Source organism: Oppia nitens, unplaced genomic scaffold (assembly GCF_028296485.1).
Source record: "Oppia nitens isolate AA-2021 unplaced genomic scaffold, nextdenovo-longstitch-racon4-pilon3 scaffold2_pilon_pilon_pilon, whole genome shotgun sequence".
Lineage (NCBI taxonomy): Eukaryota > Metazoa > Arthropoda > Arachnida > Sarcoptiformes > Oppiidae > Oppia > Oppia nitens.
This window is the reverse complement of record NW_026533210.1, coordinates 814,596-837,796: the sequence shown is the minus strand read 5'-3', so window position 1 is coordinate 837,796 and position 23,201 is coordinate 814,596. Positions and strand designations below refer to the sequence as shown.

The following is a 23,201-nucleotide window of genomic DNA, read 5'->3' as shown; positions in this document are numbered from 1 at the left end:
ATAGTTTTATCTGACAATGATTTGGAGTATTCAAAGACATTGAAGAGAGTATCGCCTAAACTATCAGCCGATGGCTTCACACAGGGTTTGCCTTCAAAATTATTTGACATTTTAATGTAAAATCAATCAACTAATTAATACCTACCGATCCATCCATAGGTCATATGGTTGTCCACAACAACAGCACTGGTATTAAATCAAATGACTGTTATATTTGTTCGAATCCCTGTTCAATGATCTACTGTTGCAGTGGTAGTCATCCTCAGTGTTGTGTTGTTGGCGGCTATTGTGGTTGTTGTAGTCGTTAACCATATTTTTTTGATAAACAATTTAAATATATTATGTAATATATTTGATTGTAGTTGTATTTTTCAATTATATATATATATATATCAATAAATTTTATTTTATTTATATTAAATCAAATGCTAGTTTTATAATTTATTTAAATTATAAATTTTATAATAAAATACATGTACATTAAATACCTATTATGTTTAATTAACTTTATTTTGGAAAAATTATTTATTTATTAAGTACACAATATTATGCTGTAATATAAGGTATATAGTATTACTGTATATTAATGTAATTCAAACAACATAAAATCTATTACCGGTATAACTTATTTTTTTTAAAAAAACAATTTAATATTACATGTATAAATAAAAATTATAATATTTTAAAAAATAATTATTGGTTAGAAATTTTTTTTTAAAAAGATATATAAAATACTAAATACCATCTGTAGATTTTTTTTTTGCTAATTTATAGTTTGATTAATATATATACTGTATATTTAGTTTAGTTTTATTTAGTTAAATATTATTACAAGATTAATATATATTATATATATAGTTATTTTTTTAAATGTTTTTTTTTAAATTATTGTATTGAAAATTTTATAGCTAAACTATATTTTTAGTTTAATTATTATTATTATATGATTTTATAACAATTTATTTGATTTTTTTGTTGTTGTATAAAATTGATTGATTATTATTGATTAATCAATTATTTAAAATTATGAGCGACAATGACATAGTAATAGCCGGTATTGGCGGCCGTTTCCCGGAATCGGAGACTACCGATGAGTTTTACGATAATCTGTACAATCATACGGAACTGTTGTCTGTAGACGACCGGCGCTATCCTAAAGGTATGTATGTTTGTGTGTGTGTGTGTGTGTATATATGTGTGTGAATGTATATATATATATACGGTATATGTGTTTGTTTATGTGTGTGTTTATGTGTGTGTTTATGTGTGTGTTTATGTGTGTGTTTATGTGTGTGTTTATGTGTGTGTTTATGTGTGTGTTTATGTGTGTGTTTATGTGTGTGTTTATGTGTGTGTTTATGTGTGTGTTGTTATGTGTGTGTTTATGTGTGTGTTTATGTGTGTGTTTATGTGTGTGTTTATGTGTGTGTTTATGTGTGTGTTTATGTGTGTGTTTATGTGTGTGTTTATGTGTGTGTTTATGTGTGTGTTTATGTGTGTGTTTATGTGTGTGTTTATGTGTGTGTTTATGTGTATGTTTATGTGTGTGTTTATGTGTGTATATATGTGTGTGTATATATGTGTGTGTATGTGTGTGTATGTATGTGTGTGTATGTGTGTGTGTGTGTGTGTGTGTGTGTGTGTGTGTACGTGTTTATGTTTGTATGTTTGTGTGTATGTTTGAGGAGAGGGACGGAAATTTATATATTATACCAATTTATTTCTATATATATATATATATAGTTTTTATTATATAACAATTAATTTATAAAAAATAAATATTTATATTACACACACACAACAACTAGACGTTTACGGTTTGGTAAACCGGTTCGGCAAACTCAAGCACACCAACAAATTGGACGCATATTTTTTCGGGTTTATCGACTTCTATGCGGACACTACCGACAGTCCGGCCAAAATATTTCTCGAGACCACCTACGAGGCAATGATTGACGCCGGTATGTACACACCCCCACCCCAGGGGACCGGTAGTATTAGCATTAATTAAGTTGATTAATTAAATTTGTTTTCATAGGATTGTGTCCGCAGTATATGCGCGGCACAAATACCGGTGTCTATATCGGTACCACCGATTTCGGTACAACAATGGGCATACCTGATGAACTGCAGCCGGATATACCTAAAAATATTACCGAACAATTTGCACTGGTCAACGGTTGCAGTCGATCAGGCTATGCCAATCGTATATCGTTTGTATTTGATTTTAAGGGACCGTCGATGATTATCGATACGGCCTGTTCGGCCAGTCTGGTTGCACTGGCCAATGCGGTCAATGATCTTGAATTAGGTATACTATCGGTGCTATACTATGGGTGTGCGCTGCTAGACAACTGTACCTGTATTTTTTCGTGTACTTTAGGCAACTGTGACTATGCTATAGTCGGCGGCTCAAACATAGTAACCCAACCCTACTATAATAATTTGTTTGTCGGACTGGAAATATCGCCAGAGGACGGCTGGCCGAAAGTTTGGGACGAAAATGCCGACGGCTATGTCCGCGGCGAAACCGTTGCCAGCGTATTGTTGACCAGACGATCGCTGGCCAAACGTGTTTACGCTACAGTACTCAGTGCGGCCGTTAGCAGCGACGGCCGCAAAACTTACGGTATGTATTGTCCATCCGGTGAGGCCCAGGAGGCCCTAATGATTCAGGCGTATCGCCGAAAAAATATTGATCCACTCCGTGTCAACTATATGGAGGCGCACGCAACTGGCACTCAGGTATGTGTGTGTTTGTGTGTCGGGTATGGGTGTGTGTGTGTGTGGGTTGAAACTACAGTAATACTGTATATAATATATTACTGTTTAAATCAGGGTTTGCAACTGGTTTCTAATTTTTGAACTATTTTCTATTGAATTTTTAAACCACTAGTTTACTAAAATTTAATAAATTTTCCAACAAATTCCCCTTTAAATTCCCATATAAATTTTCCTAATATAAATTCCCCTATAAATTCCCCTATAAATTCCCCTATAAATTCCCCTATAAATTCCCCTATAAATTACCCTATAAATTCCCCTATAAATTCCCCTATAAATTCCATTATAAATTTCTTTATAAATTCCCCATATAAATTCCCCTATAAACTCCATTATAAATTCCCCATATAAATTCCCTAATATAAATTCCCATAAAATTTCCCTATAAATTCCTCTATAAATTTATAATTATTTTATATATATAATATAATAGGCCGGAGATCTGGAAGAACTTAAATCAATATATACAGCATTTTGCGGTCTACCGAAGCGTACGGACGATAATCAACTAATGGTCGGTACCATAAAAAACACTATCGGCCACTGCGAGGGCGCCTCCGGTATTGTGTCACTGATTAAGATATTGTTGTCGTTTGAACGGGAATGTATACCGGGTAATTTGATTATCGAAACATTACGTAAATCTATTGACAATCTAATTAGTACCGGACTAATTAAACCTGTTATCGATAATGTAAAATTTGAACCAGGTATTATTTTGTTTTTTGATTAACTTATTATTATTATTTTTTAAATATAATTTTTTATATTATATTATATTTAACTATTATTATTATATGATATATAATTTATTATACAATATACCTATATATGATAATAATTAATATACTATAATCTATTATATAGTATTAAAATTTTTTTTAATAGAGTAATCAATTTAATTGAGATAAAAAAAATATGATAAAATTATATAGTTATAAGTTAATCCAATATTTTTATAAAATTATTTAAAATAAATTATTTATAATTAATAAATCAAATATTCTTTATAATGTGTAATATAATTTTAAATACTGTATATATATATTATAAATATTCTAAAATAGCCATAGCCTGTACCAGTAATTTTGGTTTGGCCGGTGTTAATGCTATAGCACTGGTCGAAGCCAACAACAAGACACTGGTAGACAACCGTATATGTCAGCCCATACCCAGACTAGTCCAATGTTGCGGCCGTACATTGGAAGCCATTACTTATTTGATGGACTTTATCGAAGAAAATCCCCAGAAAATCACGCGCGACTTTCTGGCACTGTTTGCCGATACTGTCAAACACGTGCCCGACGTTAACAGCGATGGCTTTAAATACAGAGGTATTATTGAATGATAATAATAATAATAATTGTAATAATCGGGACAAACATATCCTTCGCCCCCCAATCGACTCATTCAATAGGATCGGTAATTATCAAACACATCGGTAACAAACCCGACGATTGCCAATACGATTACCGCCGACACGTCCGACAATATAACGGTAAATCTGTACGACCCGTTTGGTTCTTGTTTTCGGGACTGGGCGGCCAATATCCGGCAATGGCCCGATCGTGGATGGCCATACCGGTATTTGCCGCAGCCATCGACGAGTGTCACCGGGCATTGGCCACCAGTGCTGATTTTGGCCATTTTGATGTCAAATCGTTGCTGTTGTCCGACGCCGGTCCCGACCAACCAGTGTTGGACACAATGTTGAAAAAGTTTTGCGCAACAGTTGCCCTACAGATTGCAATGTGCGCTACGCTCGAGTCGCTGGACATCAAACCGGACGGCATAATCGGGCACTCGTTTGGCGAAATAGCGGCCGGCTATGCGGACGGTTGTCTGACCGCTCGCGAAGCCATGATTATAGCCTACATGCGCGGTGTGATTACCGAAAACGATAGACAAATACCGCGCGGTCTGATGGCTGTCGTCGGACTGTCCAAAGCAGATGCCGAAGACAAGTGTGTCGGTCCGGGCGTCGAAATTATCTGCAACAACGGACCCGAAACGGTAGTCATTTCAGGTATGTTATGATAATTGGTCGGTGTGTGTGTGTGTGTGTGTGTGTGTGTGTGAATGAGTGAGTGAGTGAGTGAGTGTGTCAGTGAGTGAGTGATAGTCTTATACTCTATTATTTTTGTGGTCTAAAGGATTGTACGATCAGATGATTGAAGTCATACGGAAACTAGAAAAAGATGGGATATTTGTTCGCCAATTGGACAGTTCGGAGATACCCTATCATAGCTCTTATATGGTTACCGCCGGAACACCGATGGACTCGGAGATCAAGAAGTATATGCATAGGCCGTCACGTATGCGATCAAACAAATGGTTGTCGACATCGTTTTCGGACAAAGAGTTGTCCGACATGACGGTGACCACTATCGGCCAACATCACAATCACCAACAACAACAACATTACCGTACGGCATCGCCCGAGTATTATGCGCACAATTTGTGTAGTCCAGTCTATTTCTATGACCGCATCCAGAAGCTACCGGCGGATGCCATCTTCATTGAATTGTCGCCGCACTCGTTGTTTGCTAATATAATCCATCAGTCGATGGGTCCGACCGTATCGGTAGTATCTCTGATGAACGAGAACTACAACGACGCCGACAATCTGGACTTGTTTTTGTCGTCTATCGGCACTCTCTACGAGTTGGGTCTTAATCCGTCCATTGAGAACCTGTATCCCAAGTATGTATGTCGAATCAAGAATCTATAACCACATAACTATCCACACCTAAACCTATACACACACACACATACAAACACATACATACAAACACATACATACAAACACATACATACAAACACATACATACAAACACATACATACAAACACATACATACAAACACATACATACAAACACATACATATCCACTAGCTTTCTAGTCTATAGTTTTTTTGCTATTGTTATTATTATTATAGGGTCGTGTGGCCAGTAGCCAGAGGCACACAGTCAATAGGTTCGCTGATGCGCTGGGATCACAGTGCCGACTATTTGGACCGTACATATCCCCAGTACTTTAACCGATATACAGCATCCGATCTAAACTTTCCGATACTATTGAACGATATGTCCTATCTTCGCGATCATTGTCTGGACGGTCGGTGTATATTTCCGGCTACCGGTTTCCTATCGATAGCCTGGCGTCAGTTTGCCGCCAGCCTGGGTCGTACATGGGAACAGGTACCCGTGCACTTCAGGAATGTTATATTCAAAAAAATGGTTAACTTAGTTGAAGACAAACAAATCAATTTGAAATGCCGTTACCTCGACTCTACCGGTAAGTGTGTGTGTGTGTGATGATTACCTCCTGAGGTTACCCCATTGGTCATCAGGATAGGTGTATACCTTATATTAGGGGTAACACATACATTAGGGCTGGGCTGGGGAAACACCGATGTTTGGCCGACCGGTAACCAAACAGTCGCACAATAAGCGGTACAATACACTAAACATACAGTACTTTATAATACAACAGTTTTTAATCAATAAATTAAAACATATAAAAAAATAATAGAAACTTACACTTATGTCGTCCGTGAATAGACTAATACTATAAGACTAGACTCAAAACTATTAGGAAATATACCCACAAAAAAAACTTATATACAATTATTATTGAAAACATATTGAATACATTACTGTAATATAAATAAAAAGTATTTAAACTTTGACAAACAATTATAACATTAAAAAATAGCCTAAACTTGTAGTTAATCTAACTTTCCGTTACATGTGTATGTGTATGTGTATGTGTATGTGTATGTGTATGTGTATGTGTATGTGTATGTGTATGTGTATGTGTATGTGTATGTGTATGTGTATGTGTATGTGTATGTGTATGTGTATGTGTATGTGTATGTGTATGTGTATGTGTATGTGTATGTGTATGTGTATGTGTATGTGTATGTGTATGTGTATGTGTATGTGTATGTGTATGTGTATGTGTATGTGTATGTGTATGTGTATGTGTATGTATGTGTGTGTGTCTGTATATTTATATTAACATAAGGTGTTTGCATAATAATATTATAATAATAATTAATATTATTTATTAAGTATTTAGTAAATTAATTATTTTGGTATTTTTTCACAATAATAATAATATTCATCAAATATTTATATGTTATTCATATGTCGACTAATTAGTCTTATTTTTTAAATTAATTTATTAATAGTATTATTATTATTATTAATATTTTTTTCAAAATTATTTGTAATTATATTTTTTTCAGGCGATTTCAGTATCACTTACGATGGCGATGAAGTATGTTGCGGTCAGATCCGGTCGCCCGACGACAACGACGACTACTATATGGACTCATTTATGCCAACAAATGAGGACATCGGGTCTCCCGATGATGACGACAATGAGGAGGAGGAGGATGAGGAGGTAGTAGTAATGACACAGTCGGACATCTACAAGGACTACAAGTGTTGTGGCTATGATTTTGGCGACAATTTTCAACGACTTCGGCGGCTGCGAACCCGAAACTTTCGACAATTTCGGGGTCAGTTGGACTGGTCAGGCAATATGATAACCTATTTGGATAGTCTACTACAGTCGGTATTGGTGGAACCCGTGCCCGGGCATCGTCGACTACTAATACGGGTACCCGTAGAAATTCGGTCGATCAAAATGAATATGTCCAGAGTGTATGCGGCCGTCAAACGTGGCCGCTATGTGTTGGACACAAGCAGCGGCACCATCGGCGCCACCGCAACCACTACCGCATTGATACCGCCTAATATACAGCGCCGGTATCATATGTATACGGCTCGGATGCCCTTCCGGACCGATTTGGCGGCCAAATTGATTGTGGCCGACGGTATCTGTGTTGAAAACTGGACACTTGAGACCATTAGCCGTAGACCTACGGAGACCGAGGATCTGGTGCTCGATTCGTACGAGTTTGTGGCCAACGATGATAGTTCAGCTATCGGTGCCGATCAGCGTCTAGAGATTGCCAATTATATTGAGGTATTTGTTATAATATTAATTATAATAAAATATATAATTATAAAAATTTCATTTAATATATATATTGATATTAAACTATTGTTTTAATTATTTATATATAATTTATAATTAAATATATAATTTAGATGATTTATATAATAATTTTATTTATTTTTAAATATATTCATAATATATATTAGTAATCATAGAATATATTAATTATAAATGTAATTATAAAAAAATAATTTTAAAATATTAAATTATTAATAAATTAAATTATAAAATATTAATATTTAAATTATTAATTATTTTTTATATCTCTACTCAACTTTGTATTAAAATAAAATAAAATAATAAATATTATAAATTTAAATAATTTTGTTTTTTTGTTTTAATTCTCATAATAAAGATATGCAAATATTTGGCCACAAAAATCAAAATCAATGGCTTAACTAAAATGTTGTGCGACTATAACTACAAACAATACAGTCGACAGGCCATCGATGACTATAGACAACAACAACAACTATGTAGTGTCGGTACCGGCGGCGGCGGCGGTAATAAACTATTGGACACCAATCGGATAATGTTTACAGTATTGGATCAAATGTCGACACTAATAGACAATAGACAGCCGAAAATGTTGGACACATTTGTCCAGAATTTACTGGAAACGGGTGGTTGCGATCTGAGTCGGGATCTGATCAATACAAGTGTAGCCGATAATCAGCGACTTATTCGGACACTGGTCGACATTGTAGCCGAAAATCTAACTCAACCGCATCCACCATCATTGGCCACCGGCCATAAGAAACAATTACCGCAGATAAAAGTAACCGAAATTAATTTGACCAATTCGCCGCCAGTGACCCGATTAGTGTACGAAACGTTAGCCTATTCGCGACTACACTATCCCGTACAAGTAGACTACAAATTGGTGACCACCAAAACCGGTAGTAGTGTAGTCCATGAGCCGACTATTGTCCAACTGATTGGTGGCCAAGAAAATTTGATTCAATGGTCTCAATGGTCTGAATGGTCAAAACAACAACACCAACACAACGATCTGGTAGTTTTCAGGGATAGCCCCGAGCTATGGGAACTGGATGTCATGGATTTTCTTAGAAATCTAACAGATATTATCAATGATCGCGGATTTTTGTTGGCTATATTCAGGTATTTAATTAATTAATTAATTATAATTTTTTTAGATAATAAAATTTACTTATATATATAGCAACTTATTACTTATAATTTAATTTTTAATATTTATTTAGTATATAAATAATTTTACAAAAAAAGTTTATTATATAAATATTTAAAAATAATAATAATAATTATTATTATTATATCACTACATTTTTTTAAGTACTGTATATTTTTATAAATATTTTTAATTACCGATATTAATATTATTATTATTATTATTATTATTATTATTATTATTACATAAATTATATACATATCTATATATATTATATAAATAATAATAATATAGTTTAAAATTATTTTTGTATAATATATGTATAAATATCATAAATTCATATACATATAGATATCATATATATTTAATAATTAAATTTTTTTTAATACAGTATATAATTTTTTTACAGAAATAATTTAGCAGAACCCGAGCGGTCACTGCTATCGTTGACCACTACTAAAACCAATTTGACGGACAATCATCTTACTGGACGTATCGACCAGTTTTGTATGATAGCCGCCGCCAAATTCGGTCTCAAACAAGTGGCCCGTAAATACGATACAATAGTAACTACGGCCCTATTGTTTCGCAAACTCGACTCCACTCGACTACCGGACATACCTGACCCGAATCGGGTAATCATTATGTCGGGCGGTGGCGGCTATGACGACATGTTTGATCGCGTCCAACAAACATTGGCCACCGCTAGTAGTGGTGATGGCGACGACAAACTGTGGCTAATAGCCAACGACACGGACAACCCGGTCATTAACGGCGGTGCAGTCGGTTTTTTCAATAGTCTACGCCATGAGTCGGATGCCGCTGCCGGCTGTATAGATGTGTCATCTTTGCGTTATATTTGCCAATACAACTGTCCTACCGGTGGTGATGGTGTTGTTGTTGATGATAACAATAATAATGGCAAACATACTATCATCGACTTTAACCGCGAACCCTACGACCGAATACTGTCCACTGATCTGGTAATGAATGTCATCAAAGATGGCATAATCGGTACCTACAGACACATCGGACTGGACAGTGGTTTCGATACCGTTTGGTCCAATGATTACTATCTTAAAGTAGACAAGTCGTACAACAATAGTAGTGAACAACCATATAATCATCAATGGATTAAATTAATTAATAATAATATTACATATAATAATCAGTTTAATAATAATAATAATAATAGTAATAACATTGAAATTAATAATACTTCAAATGATAGTCAAATTGATAGTCAACAGTGTTATGTCTATTATGCCGGTTTGATTGGCCATGATGCTTTTATTAGCTCAGGTATGTATTTATTTTTTATACAGTATATAAAAAGTTAAAAGTTAAAAATTAATAGTTAAATAATTAATAGTTAAATAATTAATAGTTAAATAATTAATAGTTAAATAATTAATAGTTAAATAATTAATAGTTAAATAATTAATAGTTAAATAATTAATAGTTAAATAATTAATAGTTAAATAATTAATAGTTAAATAATTAATAGTTAAATAATTAATAGTTAAATAATTAATAGTTAAATAATTAATAGTTAAATAATTAAATGTTTTTTTTAATTGTTTTATTAATTCTATATATAATTATTAGCCGTAAGTTGTTGTGCGGCGACGCCGACGACGGCCGCCGGCATCCACGCGGACGACGGTCCTAGTATTGGCTACGAGTTTGTCGGCCGCCGATTGGGCGACGGCCAGCGTGTAATGGGTTTCGATCATACGTTGCATGCAATCGCCACCAGAGTCGACATCCGATCCGATCATATGGCTCCGGTACCCGATAAGTGGTCAATGTTGGAGGCGATAACAGCACTGGCCGGCTATTGTGTGGCCTGGTATGGTCTGGTTGATCAGGCTAACATTAAACAAGGTACAAAATTCGGCTATTATTATTTCCGGCCGGTTATTACTCACACACACTCACTCACTCACTCACTCACTCACTCACTCATTCACTCACTCACTCACTCACTCACTCACTCACTCACTCACTCACTCACTCACTCACTCACTCACTCACTCACTCACTCACTCACTCACTCAGGATCTAGTATTTTAGTACACTCGCCGACCAGCGAGTTTGGTTTGGCCATTATAAATGTGGCCAAACATTACGGCGCCGATATATACGTTACACACGAAACGGCAAAACAAAAACAATATCTGATGACTGAACTAAAGATACCGGAGTCGCGTGTATTGGACATCAACACCAACAACAACAACAAGAATGGCAAACAATTTTATCAGTATATCCGTCGGCAGACCAGTGGTCGTGGCGTTCAAATTGTATTCAATACACTGACTGATGAATCGGGTGTTCACCAGACGTACGACTGTCTGGCCGATTGCGGTCACTTTCTTGACTGTAGCCAAAGCCAGGCAAGTGGTCGTCGTAGTGGTGGACATCGGTCGATACCGGCAGCCGCGGCCGCCGCTGTCCACTTTATGCGAAACGTACGCTATGTTAATCTTAATGTCTATCGGGTGGCGGCGGCTGAGGCGGCAGCGGTGGCCAAACAACAAAACGGCTCCCGATTTTTCGCCAATTACTTTGAATGGTTGAACCAAAACATTTCAGACAACGATTGTAGTATCAGACCATTGAATACAATAATCTATACTAAAGAGTCGGTCGATGTAGCGCTCAGGGACTGTATGAAAGGTATGTATAGATTTTTTTTAATTAATTAAGTAAATTTAATTTATTTGAAAAAATTATCTAGGTGATCTAATTGGCAAATTTGTAATCAAAATGCGCGATGAGGAACTGGATGATAAATTACAGGACATGAGCCTAAATAATAATAATAATAATAATAATATGTTAGTAAAGTGTGTAACAAAATTCAATTCAAATAAAGTCTACATAATAACCGGCGGTTTAGGCGGTTTCGGTCTCGAGTTAGTCCAATGGATGGCCGGGTTGGGCGCCAAACGATTTGTGTTGACCACACGATACGGACTGCGATCAGACTATCAGAAAGCAATAGTCAAACGATTGGAATCGATTGGCGGCGGCGGCGGTCAGGAATCGGAGACGACGACTGGTCGGGGGGTTCGGCTGCCGAACCTACGGCTATTGATTGTTACACACGATTGCAATACAGAGGACGGGGCCCGTCAACTGTTGGCCGACGCCCTAACACTGGGACCATTGGGCGGTTTGTTTCATTTGTCGCTAGTGGTCAACGATTGTCTGTTTACGGAAATGTCGAAACAACAGTTTACCGAATCAGTCGACTGTAAATATAAACAATTTGATCATTTGGATCGGTTGACTCGGGAAACCCTAGCCTATCGTTTAGACTATTTTGTACTGTTTTCATCACTGGCCTGCGGTAAGGGTAATCCCGGACAGACCAACTATTCGTACGGCAACTCCATGTGCGAGCGCCTGTGCGAACAGCGCCGCCGCCGCGGCGAACACGCACTGGCCATCCAATGGGGTTTTGTCGGCGACGTTGGCTATGCGGCCGAATTATTGGACAGAGGCCAGTTGTCATCGTTGTCGTCGTCCATCATCGGCACAGTTAGCCGACAACGTATTCATCAGTGTCTCAATACGTTGGACCGGCTGTTACAATGCAAACAGCCTATAGTTACGTCCTATGTATGTGTAATAATATATACCGGTATATGTATTTACAATACTACTGCTCCTACTTTTACTACTATTCCTATTCCTATTCCTATTCCTATTCCTATTCCTATTCCTATTCCTATTCCTATTCCTATTCCTATTCCTATTCCTATTCCTATTCCTATTCCTATTCCTATTCCTATTCCTATTCCTATTCCTATTCCTATTCCTATTCCTATTCCTATTCCTATTCCTATTCCTATTCCTATTCCTATTCCTATTCCTATTCCTATTCCTATTCCTATTCCTATTCCTATTCCTATTCCTATTCCTATTCCTATTCCTATTCCTATGTTATTTTTTATTGGTATTATTAAAACATGGTGTGTATATTTACCTAAACATACAGGTGCGCACACCATTGTCAAACATCAGGGAACAACAACTGGGCAACAAATCATCCAACAAGTCATCGGTAATAAAATACATTTGGCGGGCACTGGGCATTGATCCAAAATATACTGATATACACACAACAATGGGACAGATAGGCATCGAGTCGCTACTGGCCATCGAAATGATTGATAGCCTGAAACGGGAGTTTGGTTTACGGTTAACTATGCAGGATCTCAAATGGATAACCGTTAAGCATCTGCTGAATCTGGAAGTAGGCGACACCGAACATCTGGCCAACTATCTGACCGAATTGACTAATTCCCGACAAAGATTACGGTCCGTACAGTTCATGATCGGTACGGATCGGTTGACCAAATTGAACAACAGTCGAACTGGTCGACCAGTCTATATAGTGCCGGGACTGGAATGTAATTTTACCGCTTTCGCCGAAATGATCGACGCCATCGATCGGCCAGTCTATGGCCTGAACTGGACGACTGAGTTGAATCAGTTCCGATCGTTGGACGAACTAAACGATTATTTTATGAAAACATTGAACGAGTTGTCGCCCGACGGTGACCGCCATCACTACGATCTGATCTTGAATTTTGATGGCAATCTATTGGCTGCTGATCTGTACGACAACGATGACGACCACCACCACCACCACCGCCAGGCGATCATCGATCAGTTTAACGATCGGCTGGTCTATGTCGATGTGATCACACATTTTATGGCCAATCTCAAGATGGACAACGACAACGATCTCTTGTACGTAATATTTTTGTGGATGTGTTTCGATATACCAGACATTATCAAACAAAAGATTTACAAGACGTCGGTAATCATTGGCGGCGAACAACAACAGACAATCGATTGTAAAATCGGTCGTTTGTCGGCCGAAATTCGTAAGTTTGTCGGCAAAAGTTTTGTCAGTCAAGACATGGAACAGATGATCGCCAATGCCTACAAACGACTGAAACTGTGGCTACAGTTTGTCCGAAGTCAGGAACCGAGGGATCTGATGCGTTTGAAACGTACGGTACAATTGGAAACGGATGGCAAACTATTGTGTTTGCGGCCAGTCATCCAGGATGAGATAATTGTCAATTATATTGATTATATGGATAAATATTATTTATCAATGAATTTGGTAGGTTATCAATGTTTGTGTGTATGTATAAGTGTTTGTATGTGTGTTTGTATGTGTGTTTGTATGTGTGTTTGTATGTGTGTTTGTATGTGTGTTTGTATGTGTGTTTGTATGTGTGTTTGTATGTGTGTTTGTATGTGTGTTTGTATGTGTGTTTGTATGTGTGTTTGTATGTGTGTTTGTATGTGTGTTTGTATGTGTGTTTGTATGTGTGTTTGTATGTGTGTTTGTATGTGTGTTTGAGTGTGTGTGCATGTGTGTGTGTTTGTATGTGTGCTTGTATGTGTGTTTGTATGTGTGTTTGTATGTGTGTTTGAGTGTGTGTGTGTGTGTTTGTATGTGTGTTTGAGTGTGTGTATGTGTGTGTGTGTTTGTTTGTGTGTTTGTGTGTGTGTGTGTATGTGTGTGTTTCTATGTGTGTGTGTATGTGTGTGTGTGTGGTGTATGTGTGTGTGTGTGTGTTAGCTTTAATATTATTTTATTTTATTTAATCAAATAGCCGGTCAAGTTTTTCAAATGGATCAATCAAGTGATGATTGATAAAGTCAACAAATTTTTGTCTGATTAAAATATTTACCTGGATTATTATTATTATTATTATTATTAGAAAATACTTCTATTAAATCTAGTTATTAATTAATTAATTAAATATATTAATATTATTTAGACTATTAATTAAAATAATTATTTAAATGAAAAAAAATATATTAGTTAGATTTTTAAAAAATTGATGTTTAAAAAATAAAATTTTCACTAATAAAAAAACATTAAATAAATATATTGTCGAAATTAATGATTTTATTTTTTCAAAAAAATATTTTTGTTTAATAAAATTTTTGTTAATTAATATATATTAATACATATGATAAATGTATATTTTATTTACTTATTTACTTACTTTTATTTTTTTATATACTTGAATATAATATAATATTTGACTATTTATTTTTTTGGATAAAGTTTTTCAACAATAATTACTACCAAAATAAAAAAAAATAAAACTAAAAACTAGTTACTGTATGTATGACTAAAAAAATAAAAATCCAAACTTTTTTTTTAAAAAAATTTATTTGTATACTAATACTAAAAACATTGGAAATATACTAGAAATATATATTTATGTATATTGTATATTAAATTACTGTATAACCATATAAAACAAAAATGTATAAACAATTTATTAATTACTATATATATATAAATATATTGTTAAACTGTAATATACTGTATATATAATAAAAATTTTTAATTAATAAATTTTTTTCTCTCTCTTTCTTTCTTTTTAAAATTCAATCGGCATATCATCGATGGTAAGATTGGCCGTCATTTCAATGTCCATAGCGTTGTGTACACCGCTTACGGTTAATGTCATCTTTTTACGACTACTACTGTCCGACTCTCCATCATCGGTGCCGATATTGTCGACCGCATCGATCAACTGTCGTATTTCATCAAACTGTTGGCCATTAATGGCTACTATTGTTTCATCAATTAGTTCCCTAAAACAAAACAAACAACAAAATTATTTTTATTTTTAATTATTTTTTTTTTGGGTTAAAATATTAGTCTATACTCTAGATTGATGTCCGGTTTTATACACTGAATACCCGGCAATAGGCGACAAATAATTGAATTACCGCCATAATAGACATCGCTTTCGGGTAGAAACCCGAGAATCGTTGTCATACCGATATCGTCTTCAGCATAGATCAGCCCTAACTTTCGTCCACCCGATCGGCCACCGTAGCCGCCGCCACCACCTTTCAACAGTGGCGACCATTTCAGGTGTCTGTCCCTCAGTACTGACGGCAACTTTGTTTGTATATAGGTTTTAGATCTTTTGATAAACTCTTTAATAAACAATAAATCAAATTAGTTATACCTATTATTACTACTATCTAGCGATACATACCATACACGCGCTTATTATAAATGAAACAATAGGGTCCCTCATCCTTGCCGGTCGATCCCCACAGTATACCCACAACATCACCCTCGGTATCGATAACGGGACCGCCGGAAAACCCGTGACTACTACTAGCCGTATGAAAACTAGTCGGTGTACTATCGGCTGTACTAACATAGGTCAGACTAACCGTATATGAATCGCCGTCAATATCATTCGGATAGACCATATGTCTGACCACTATACCATCGCCGATCATATTCAATGTATTGCCGTTACCGAAACTGGCTACCGGTTGGCCCAGCTGGGGTTCCCAATCGTGATAGACATACAATTTTTCTAGATTACTCCTTGATTCCTGTATATCCCGGAGCCGTACGAGTGCCAGATCCAGATGCTGTTCAACATAGATACAATCGCCGTACACTTCAAACACTTGATTTCCTTGGATGTTAATCCAGACCAGACTCAGTGTACAACCTTTAACCACATGAGCATTGGTTATACATAGATGACTGCTAATGTCCACTACAATACCCGTACCGTTTGACAGTGTCTTACGGCTATCGGCTAACGACACACTGTACGGTATGATCACTGATTTTAAGCACTTGTTTTTGATGAATACCAGATCCATGATATCCTTGTTTTTGGTGGTGTTGTCGTCAATTTCGTCAAACATGTGTACCGATCGTAACGGACATCGTTGCTGACAATATTGTCGTCTCAACGGCCTGTCTATCAATGGTTGCCATCGATGACTGAAATGGTTGTGCCGGCGGCTAACTGTCCCCAACAATAGTGCCGATGGAAGTAACAAACCTAACAGTCTATTGTATAGAGATTTTTAAAATAATTTTTATGTAATGTTTATTTTTTGTAAAAAAATTATTAGATAACTAACTAACCGTTTATTTTGCGATAAACTAAACAGTGATTTATTTGATGAAAACATTATGTGTTTTTGTTTTTTAGATGATATGTAATAATAATACAATTAATTAAACTACAGGTGCTGTCTGTCTGTATATACTGTATATATATAATAAAAAATAATAATTATCAGTAATCTAACGGTTTTACAAACAAACAAAAAATATATAGGATTTTCAATTTACTGTTTGCTCGCGTATTAATTGTTTGCCAAAATATAGACAATAGTTATATATACAGTATATAGATACAAAAAATTATACTAATTTTTAACAATTTATAATACAATCATTATTTTATTTGTATATTATTGCTAATAAATTTATATTTATAATAAATAAGGTTTTATTGATATATTTATTAATATAACACATGTATAGAATCATAAATATAAATAAATTGTAAAAAAGATATTTATTTTTTAAATTTTATAATAATACAGTATATTTAAGTTGATATAAAATTAAATAAATTTTTTAAATAATTAAAAACAAAACTATATATTGCTAATTTCAAAAACTAAATTATATTATCAATAAATTTATAAATTACTATAAGTAAAATTAAATTAATAAAACTAAAATTACAACACAAAAATAAATCAGAATAATTTATATTTTAATAATTTAGATTTTAATAATTTAGATTTTATTTATTTATTAAATTTTTTGGTAACTTAAATATTATAAATAAATTCATTTATATTTATTCTGTTTTTTTAGTATAAAACAAACTAATAATAACTTAAAGTTTAATGCTTAAAATATTTTATTATAACTTTTTAAAAAACAATTGTTATTTTAATAAATTAAATATATAATTAAACATTTTAATTTATTTTATATATAGTAGTAGTATTATATATAGTATAATTAAATTTTTTATCAAATATGTCTTTTTATTTAACGACTACAACACCGACATTGGCCGCCAACCAGACAACACTGAGGGTATGAACCACTACAACAATAGTAGGCCGAACAGGGAGACGAACATATATAACAGTCATTGGATTTAATACCAGTCCTATTGGCAATCATATGACCTAATGGATGGATGGATCGGTAGGTAATTACTAATTAACATTGAATTTAGATTAAAATGTTATATAATTTGAATGCAAACCCTCTTCAAAGTCATAGACTTTTTTCAATGTCTTTGAATAATCCAAATCATTGTCAGACAAAACTATTAGTAATCAAAAAAAATAATTAATTAATATTTATTTAATAATAGTTTAGTTTATCTAAAAAAATATTATATATAATACAAACCCAAAGCAATGAAATGCCATCAACAAAACCGATACAACTATTGAACGCATTGTTATATAAAATGTTAATTATATTTAATAATTATTTATTTGTTTTATTTGTGAACAAATTTAATGTCTTTATATACCTTAAAATCGTTTTTATTTTATCTCAAAGATATTGCAATTGGTTTTTATTAAAGGATGAAATATATTCTTGTTTTTTTAAAAATAATTATCAAAATATTAAATTACAAACAAACAAAAAATAAAAATCTAAAAAACACTTTAACTGATAATAAGTGTATTATATAATATAAATTTATGTTTATATTTATTGTTTTACTTACAGTACTTAATGTGCAATTGTTTTATTTTATCAGTTGAATATTAATTTTTATTTTTTTTTATTTCAAAATAAATAATAATTAGTTATCTATTTAAGTAATAATAATAAACACTTCAGTATAGATCAACTAATTATTGCATTAATAAAAAAAATTGATTAAATTTTTCATAACCAAATTAAATTGTTGCTAATTTACATTTTTAAAAAAAATAATTTTGCTATATTTTTAAATGTTTTTTTATAATTTATAATAATTGATTATTTTAATTAAACAATTTAAAACAATTGTAAAATCATTAATAGTTATAATTATAATTTCAATTAGTTTTAATATATATATAAATTTATAGATTATATGTAAATATTTAATTAAAATTATGATTAATATATATATATATATTTGTATTTTGTAATAAAATTACAATACAATTAATACTTATTGAATATTATTTATAGTATTTTAATTTATTTGTATAAATTACAACAACAACAAATTACAGTTAAATATATATATTTTTATAAAAATTTAAATTTGTTTAAATATTATATTATTATTTATAAGCATTATATATATATATATATAACAATTTTCTAGAAATTATTACTTATTATTTTTTTTATTATTTACCTATTTTTAATTATAGTTATAACTTAATCTACATAGTCTACTAATTATCTATTAAATAAATATACTTAAAATAATTTTTTTTTATCATCCGTATAGTAGTAGACTTGAAAAAATTTATCGCACGCTTTGTTTTTTATTTGCAATCAAATGTTATTTACAAATAATGTACTTAAAAAATAATTGATTTTTTAGATAAGTGGGTATAGATTTATAATATTTATATATAATATTATTTTTTTTAATTTACATTATATCTTAATCATTATTAAAAAATAACCTAAAATTATTATTTAAATTAAAATAAAATAATCTAAGTTATCATTTATAGAAAATAATATATTAATTAATAACATGTTTATACAGTATATATATGTGATTATCGTAAAAATCTTTAAATAATTAAATAATTTTTCATTAAGTAATATAAAAACAAAATCATTATTAGATTAAACCAGTTTTAAAATATAATAAATAGTAAACTTTTTTAGTAGTTTTATTAATATAATTTATAATAATAGGTTTATAAATTACAATTTAATATATATATATAGCAACTTAAAGATTAACAACATATTAATAATAAATACACAGTTTAATGCTTAAAATTTTTTATTATAACAATTGTTATTTTTATAAATTAAATATATTATTAAACATTTAATTTATTTTATATATAGATACTGTATATATAGTGCACTATATAATTAAATTTTAATCAATTATGTCATTTTTAACGACTACAACACCGACATTGGCCGCCAACCAGACAACACTGAGGGTATGAACCGCTGCAACAATAGTAGGCCGAACAGGGAGACGAACATATATAACAGTCATTGGATTTAATACCAGTGCTGTTAACAATCATATGACCTATAGATGGATGGATCGGTAGGTAATTACTAATTTTATTACTGAATTTAGATTTAAAAATATCATATAATTATTAAATGCAAACCCTCTTCAAAGTCATAGACTTTCTTCAATGTCTTTGAATACTCCAAATCATTGTCAGACAAAACTATTAGTAATTAATAAATAAATTAATAAATATTTAATAATAATTTATACAACAAATAATAAAACATTAAATAAATTGTAATACAAACCCAAAGCAATGAATGTCATCAACAAAACCGATACAACTATTGAACGCATTGTTATAATTGTAATATTAGTTTTAATAATATAATAGTTATTTTATAATATTTATGTTTGTTTTCTCTATAAACTAATTTCAATGTCTTTATATACCTTAAAATTTTACATTTTATTTACTCAATTATAACTATTAGATAATGCAATTGTTTTATCTAAACGTTTTGCAATAATTTTTATTTTCATAAATAAATAAATATTACTTATCAATTATAATAAACTAGTGTATTATATTATTAATTTTATTAAATGATAATGATATATAAAAAAATTACATTTATTAACATTTTCGTAGTAATTATTGTAAATCTTAATAGATATCATAAGATAAATTTAAAATAAAAACATAATATTTTTTACCAATTTTTTTTTAAATATATATAAATATACTGTAATTTTTAATCAATTGAGCTTAATCAATTATTAGCGCAATGCAATAAAAACATAAAATTATTTCAATAGACATTGAATTTATTTTCTGTAATATATTTAGTTATTTTAAACTTTTAGTTAAGATTAATATGAAATATAATAATTTCTTACGATAATTAACTTTACAATTATAAACATGATAAATGTTTTTTAATAAAAAAAATTTGTAAAAAAATAATTTAATAATTTTTTATTATTAATAATTTATAAATATTCTAATGTTATTTATTATTATGTAATTTAAATTTGTAATTTGTTAATTAAAATTGAATTTGTAATTTGTTAATTAATATTAAATTTGTTTATATATAATTTATCTTTATAATTTAAAAAATTAATTAAATTAACTTAAAATAATTATTATAATTTATTTTACAACTTAAGTTATCTTCCAAAAGTTTAAATTTAAATACAATCAAATTTTAAGTATTTTATTAATAAATTATAAAAAATCATTATTACATACTATTAATATAATGTTTATTTTTTATAAAAAAAATTAACTTCAAGTATTATATGGTATATAAAACCAAAAAAAAACTTTTATATTTAAATATAACTTAAGTTTAGTAAATAAATTATATATTATTATAAATTATAAATGCTATTTAATTAAATAAAATAAATACAATTGAATTTGTTGCTTAAAATTATTTTATTATAACTTAAACAACTGTTATTTTTTTATTAAATTAAATATATTAAATTAGATATTTAATATAATATGTGTGATTGTTTAGAAAAAATCATTGTAAACATCTTTAAATAATTGTTATTAAGAATAATATAAAACAAAATCATTATTTTTATAAATATTTAAAACTTCATAATAGTTTAATTACTATAATTTATAAATCTAATTAATAATAATAAATTTATAAATTACAATTTAATATGTGATATATTATAAATAAATTAATTTATATTTATTCTGTGTTTTATTATAGTATAAAACAAATTAATAATAACTGAAAGTTTAATGCTTAAAAATATTTTATTATAACTTTTTTTTAAAAAAACAATTGTTATTTTTAATAAATTAAATATATAATTAAACATTTAATTTATTTATATAGATATAATATATAGTGCACTATATAATTAAATTTTAATCAAATATGTCTTTTTTAACGACTACAACACCCACAATAGCCGCCAACAATACAACACTGAGGATGACTACCAGTGCAACAATAGTAGGCCGAACAGGGAGACGAACATATATAACAGTCATTGGATTTAATACCAGTCCTATTGGCAATCATATGACCTATAAATGGATGAATCGGTAGAGAATTAGTATTCAATTTTATATTAAAATGTTATATAATATAATTTTTTTTAATGCAAACCTTCTTCAAAGTCATAGACTTTCTTCAATGTCTTTGAATAATCCAAATCATTGTCAGACAAAACTATTAGTAATTAAAAAATAATAATAATTATTTATAAAATAATTTATTCAAAATAAAATAAATAGTAATACAAACCCAAAACAATGAATGCCATCAACAAAACCGATACAACTATTGAACGCATTGTTATAATTGTAATATTAGTTTTAATAATTATATTAACAAATATAATATTTATGTTTGATTTTTTATAAACTAATTTCAATGTCTTTATATACCTTAAAATTTTACATTTTATTTACTCAATTATAACTATTAGATAATGCAATTGTTTTATCTAAACGTTTTACAATCATTTTTATTTTCATAAAAAAATAAATTTTAGTTATCACTTATAATAAAATAGTATTATATTATTAATTTTATTAAATAATAATGATAATTAAAAAAATACATTTATTAACATTTTCGTAGTAATTATTGTAAATCTTAATAGATATTATAAGATAAATTTAAAATAAAAACATGATATTTTTTAGCAATTTTTTTTAAATATATGTAAATATACTATAATTTTTAATCAATTGAGCTTAATCAATTATTAGCGCAATACAAGAAAAACATAAATTTATTTCAATAAAAATTGCATTTATTTTTTATTAAAATTTGTTTTCTATAATAATTTATATTAAATTATATTAAGCAATTTATTTAGTTATTTTAAACTTTTAATTAACATTAATTTGAAATATAATAATTTTTTCGATTATTAACTTTAAAATTATAAACATAATAAATATATTTATTTTAGAAATGTTTTTTTTATAAAAAAAATAATTTAATAACTTTTTATTATTATTATTACTATTACTATTTTATAAATATATTATACTAATGTTTAATATATCTAATATAATTTAATTCTATAATTTAAGTTATCATTTATAAAAAAAATTAATAATTTATTAATTAACTAGCCTATATATGTGTGATTGTTTAGAAAATCATTGTAAAAATCTTTAAATAATTGTTTAAATAAACTGTAAATAATAATTTCATAATATTTTAATTATT

The 23,201-nt window shown here is 30.4% G+C and overlaps 2 protein-coding genes and 1 long non-coding RNA gene across 3 annotated transcripts; 1 reads left to right on the top strand and 2 right to left on the bottom strand.

Annotated features, from left to right (window-relative positions):
• The first annotated feature begins 1,019 nt into the window (after positions 1–1,019).
• On the top strand, positions 1,020–14,690 carry LOC128955145 (fatty acid synthase-like). Its single transcript, XM_054300786.1, has 18 exons — positions 1,020–1,159; positions 1,809–1,961; positions 2,039–2,311; positions 2,384–2,745; positions 3,218–3,494; positions 3,852–4,118; positions 4,202–4,810; positions 4,938–5,487; positions 5,723–6,081; positions 7,037–7,782; positions 8,171–8,937; positions 9,375–10,131; positions 10,180–10,267; positions 10,574–10,852; positions 11,027–11,647; positions 11,709–12,595; positions 12,975–14,114; positions 14,614–14,690. The coding sequence occupies exons 1-18, from the start codon at positions 1,027–1,029 to the stop codon at positions 14,680–14,682; spliced, it is 8,337 nt and encodes a 2,778-aa protein (XP_054156761.1). The 5' UTR covers positions 1,020–1,026; the 3' UTR covers positions 14,683–14,690.
• Positions 14,691–15,382: 692 nt separating this feature from the next.
• Positions 15,383–17,024, bottom strand: LOC128955382 (uncharacterized). The gene is made up of 4 exons (XM_054301049.1): positions 16,929–17,024; positions 16,027–16,850; positions 15,688–15,964; positions 15,383–15,613 (listed from the first exon to the last, which is right to left on the bottom strand). The coding sequence occupies exons 1-4, from the start codon at positions 16,973–16,975 to the stop codon at positions 15,397–15,399; spliced, it is 1,365 nt and encodes a 454-aa protein (XP_054157024.1). The 5' UTR covers positions 16,976–17,024; the 3' UTR covers positions 15,383–15,396.
• Positions 17,025–17,785: 761 nt separating this feature from the next.
• On the bottom strand, positions 17,786–18,317 carry LOC128956168 (uncharacterized). The gene is made up of 3 exons (XR_008484504.1): positions 18,228–18,317; positions 18,079–18,141; positions 17,786–17,998 (listed from the first exon to the last, which is right to left on the bottom strand). It is a non-coding gene; the product is annotated as an uncharacterized LOC128956168 (long non-coding RNA).
• Positions 18,318–23,201: the final 4,884 nt, after the last annotated feature.

What these genes read in the sequence shown, in the direction of transcription:
- LOC128955145 (XM_054300786.1), top strand. Translation starts at nt 1,027, where the DNA reads ATGAGCGACAATGACATAGTAATAGCCGGTATTGGCGGCCGTTTCCCG. An exon ending in TAATGTAAAATTTGAACCAG is followed by an intron (nt 3,495 to 3,851) that starts GTATTATTTTGT and finishes ATTCTAAAATAG; the next exon opens with CCATAGCCTGTACCAGTAAT. An exon ending in ATTATTTATCAATGAATTTG is followed by an intron (nt 14,115 to 14,613) that starts GTAGGTTATCAA and finishes TTAATCAAATAG; the next exon opens with CCGGTCAAGTTTTTCAAATG.
- LOC128955382 (XM_054301049.1), bottom strand. Translation starts at nt 16,975, where the DNA reads ATGTTTTCATCAAATAAATCACTGTTTAGTTTATCGCAAAATAAACG. An exon ending in AGTTTATCGCAAAATAAACG is followed by an intron (nt 16,851 to 16,928) that starts GTTAGTTAGTTA and finishes TCTATACAATAG; the next exon opens with ACTGTTAGGTTTGTTACTTC. An exon ending in AAACCGGACATCAATCTAGA is followed by an intron (nt 15,614 to 15,687) that starts GTATAGACTAAT and finishes GTTTTGTTTTAG; the next exon opens with GGAACTAATTGATGAAACAA.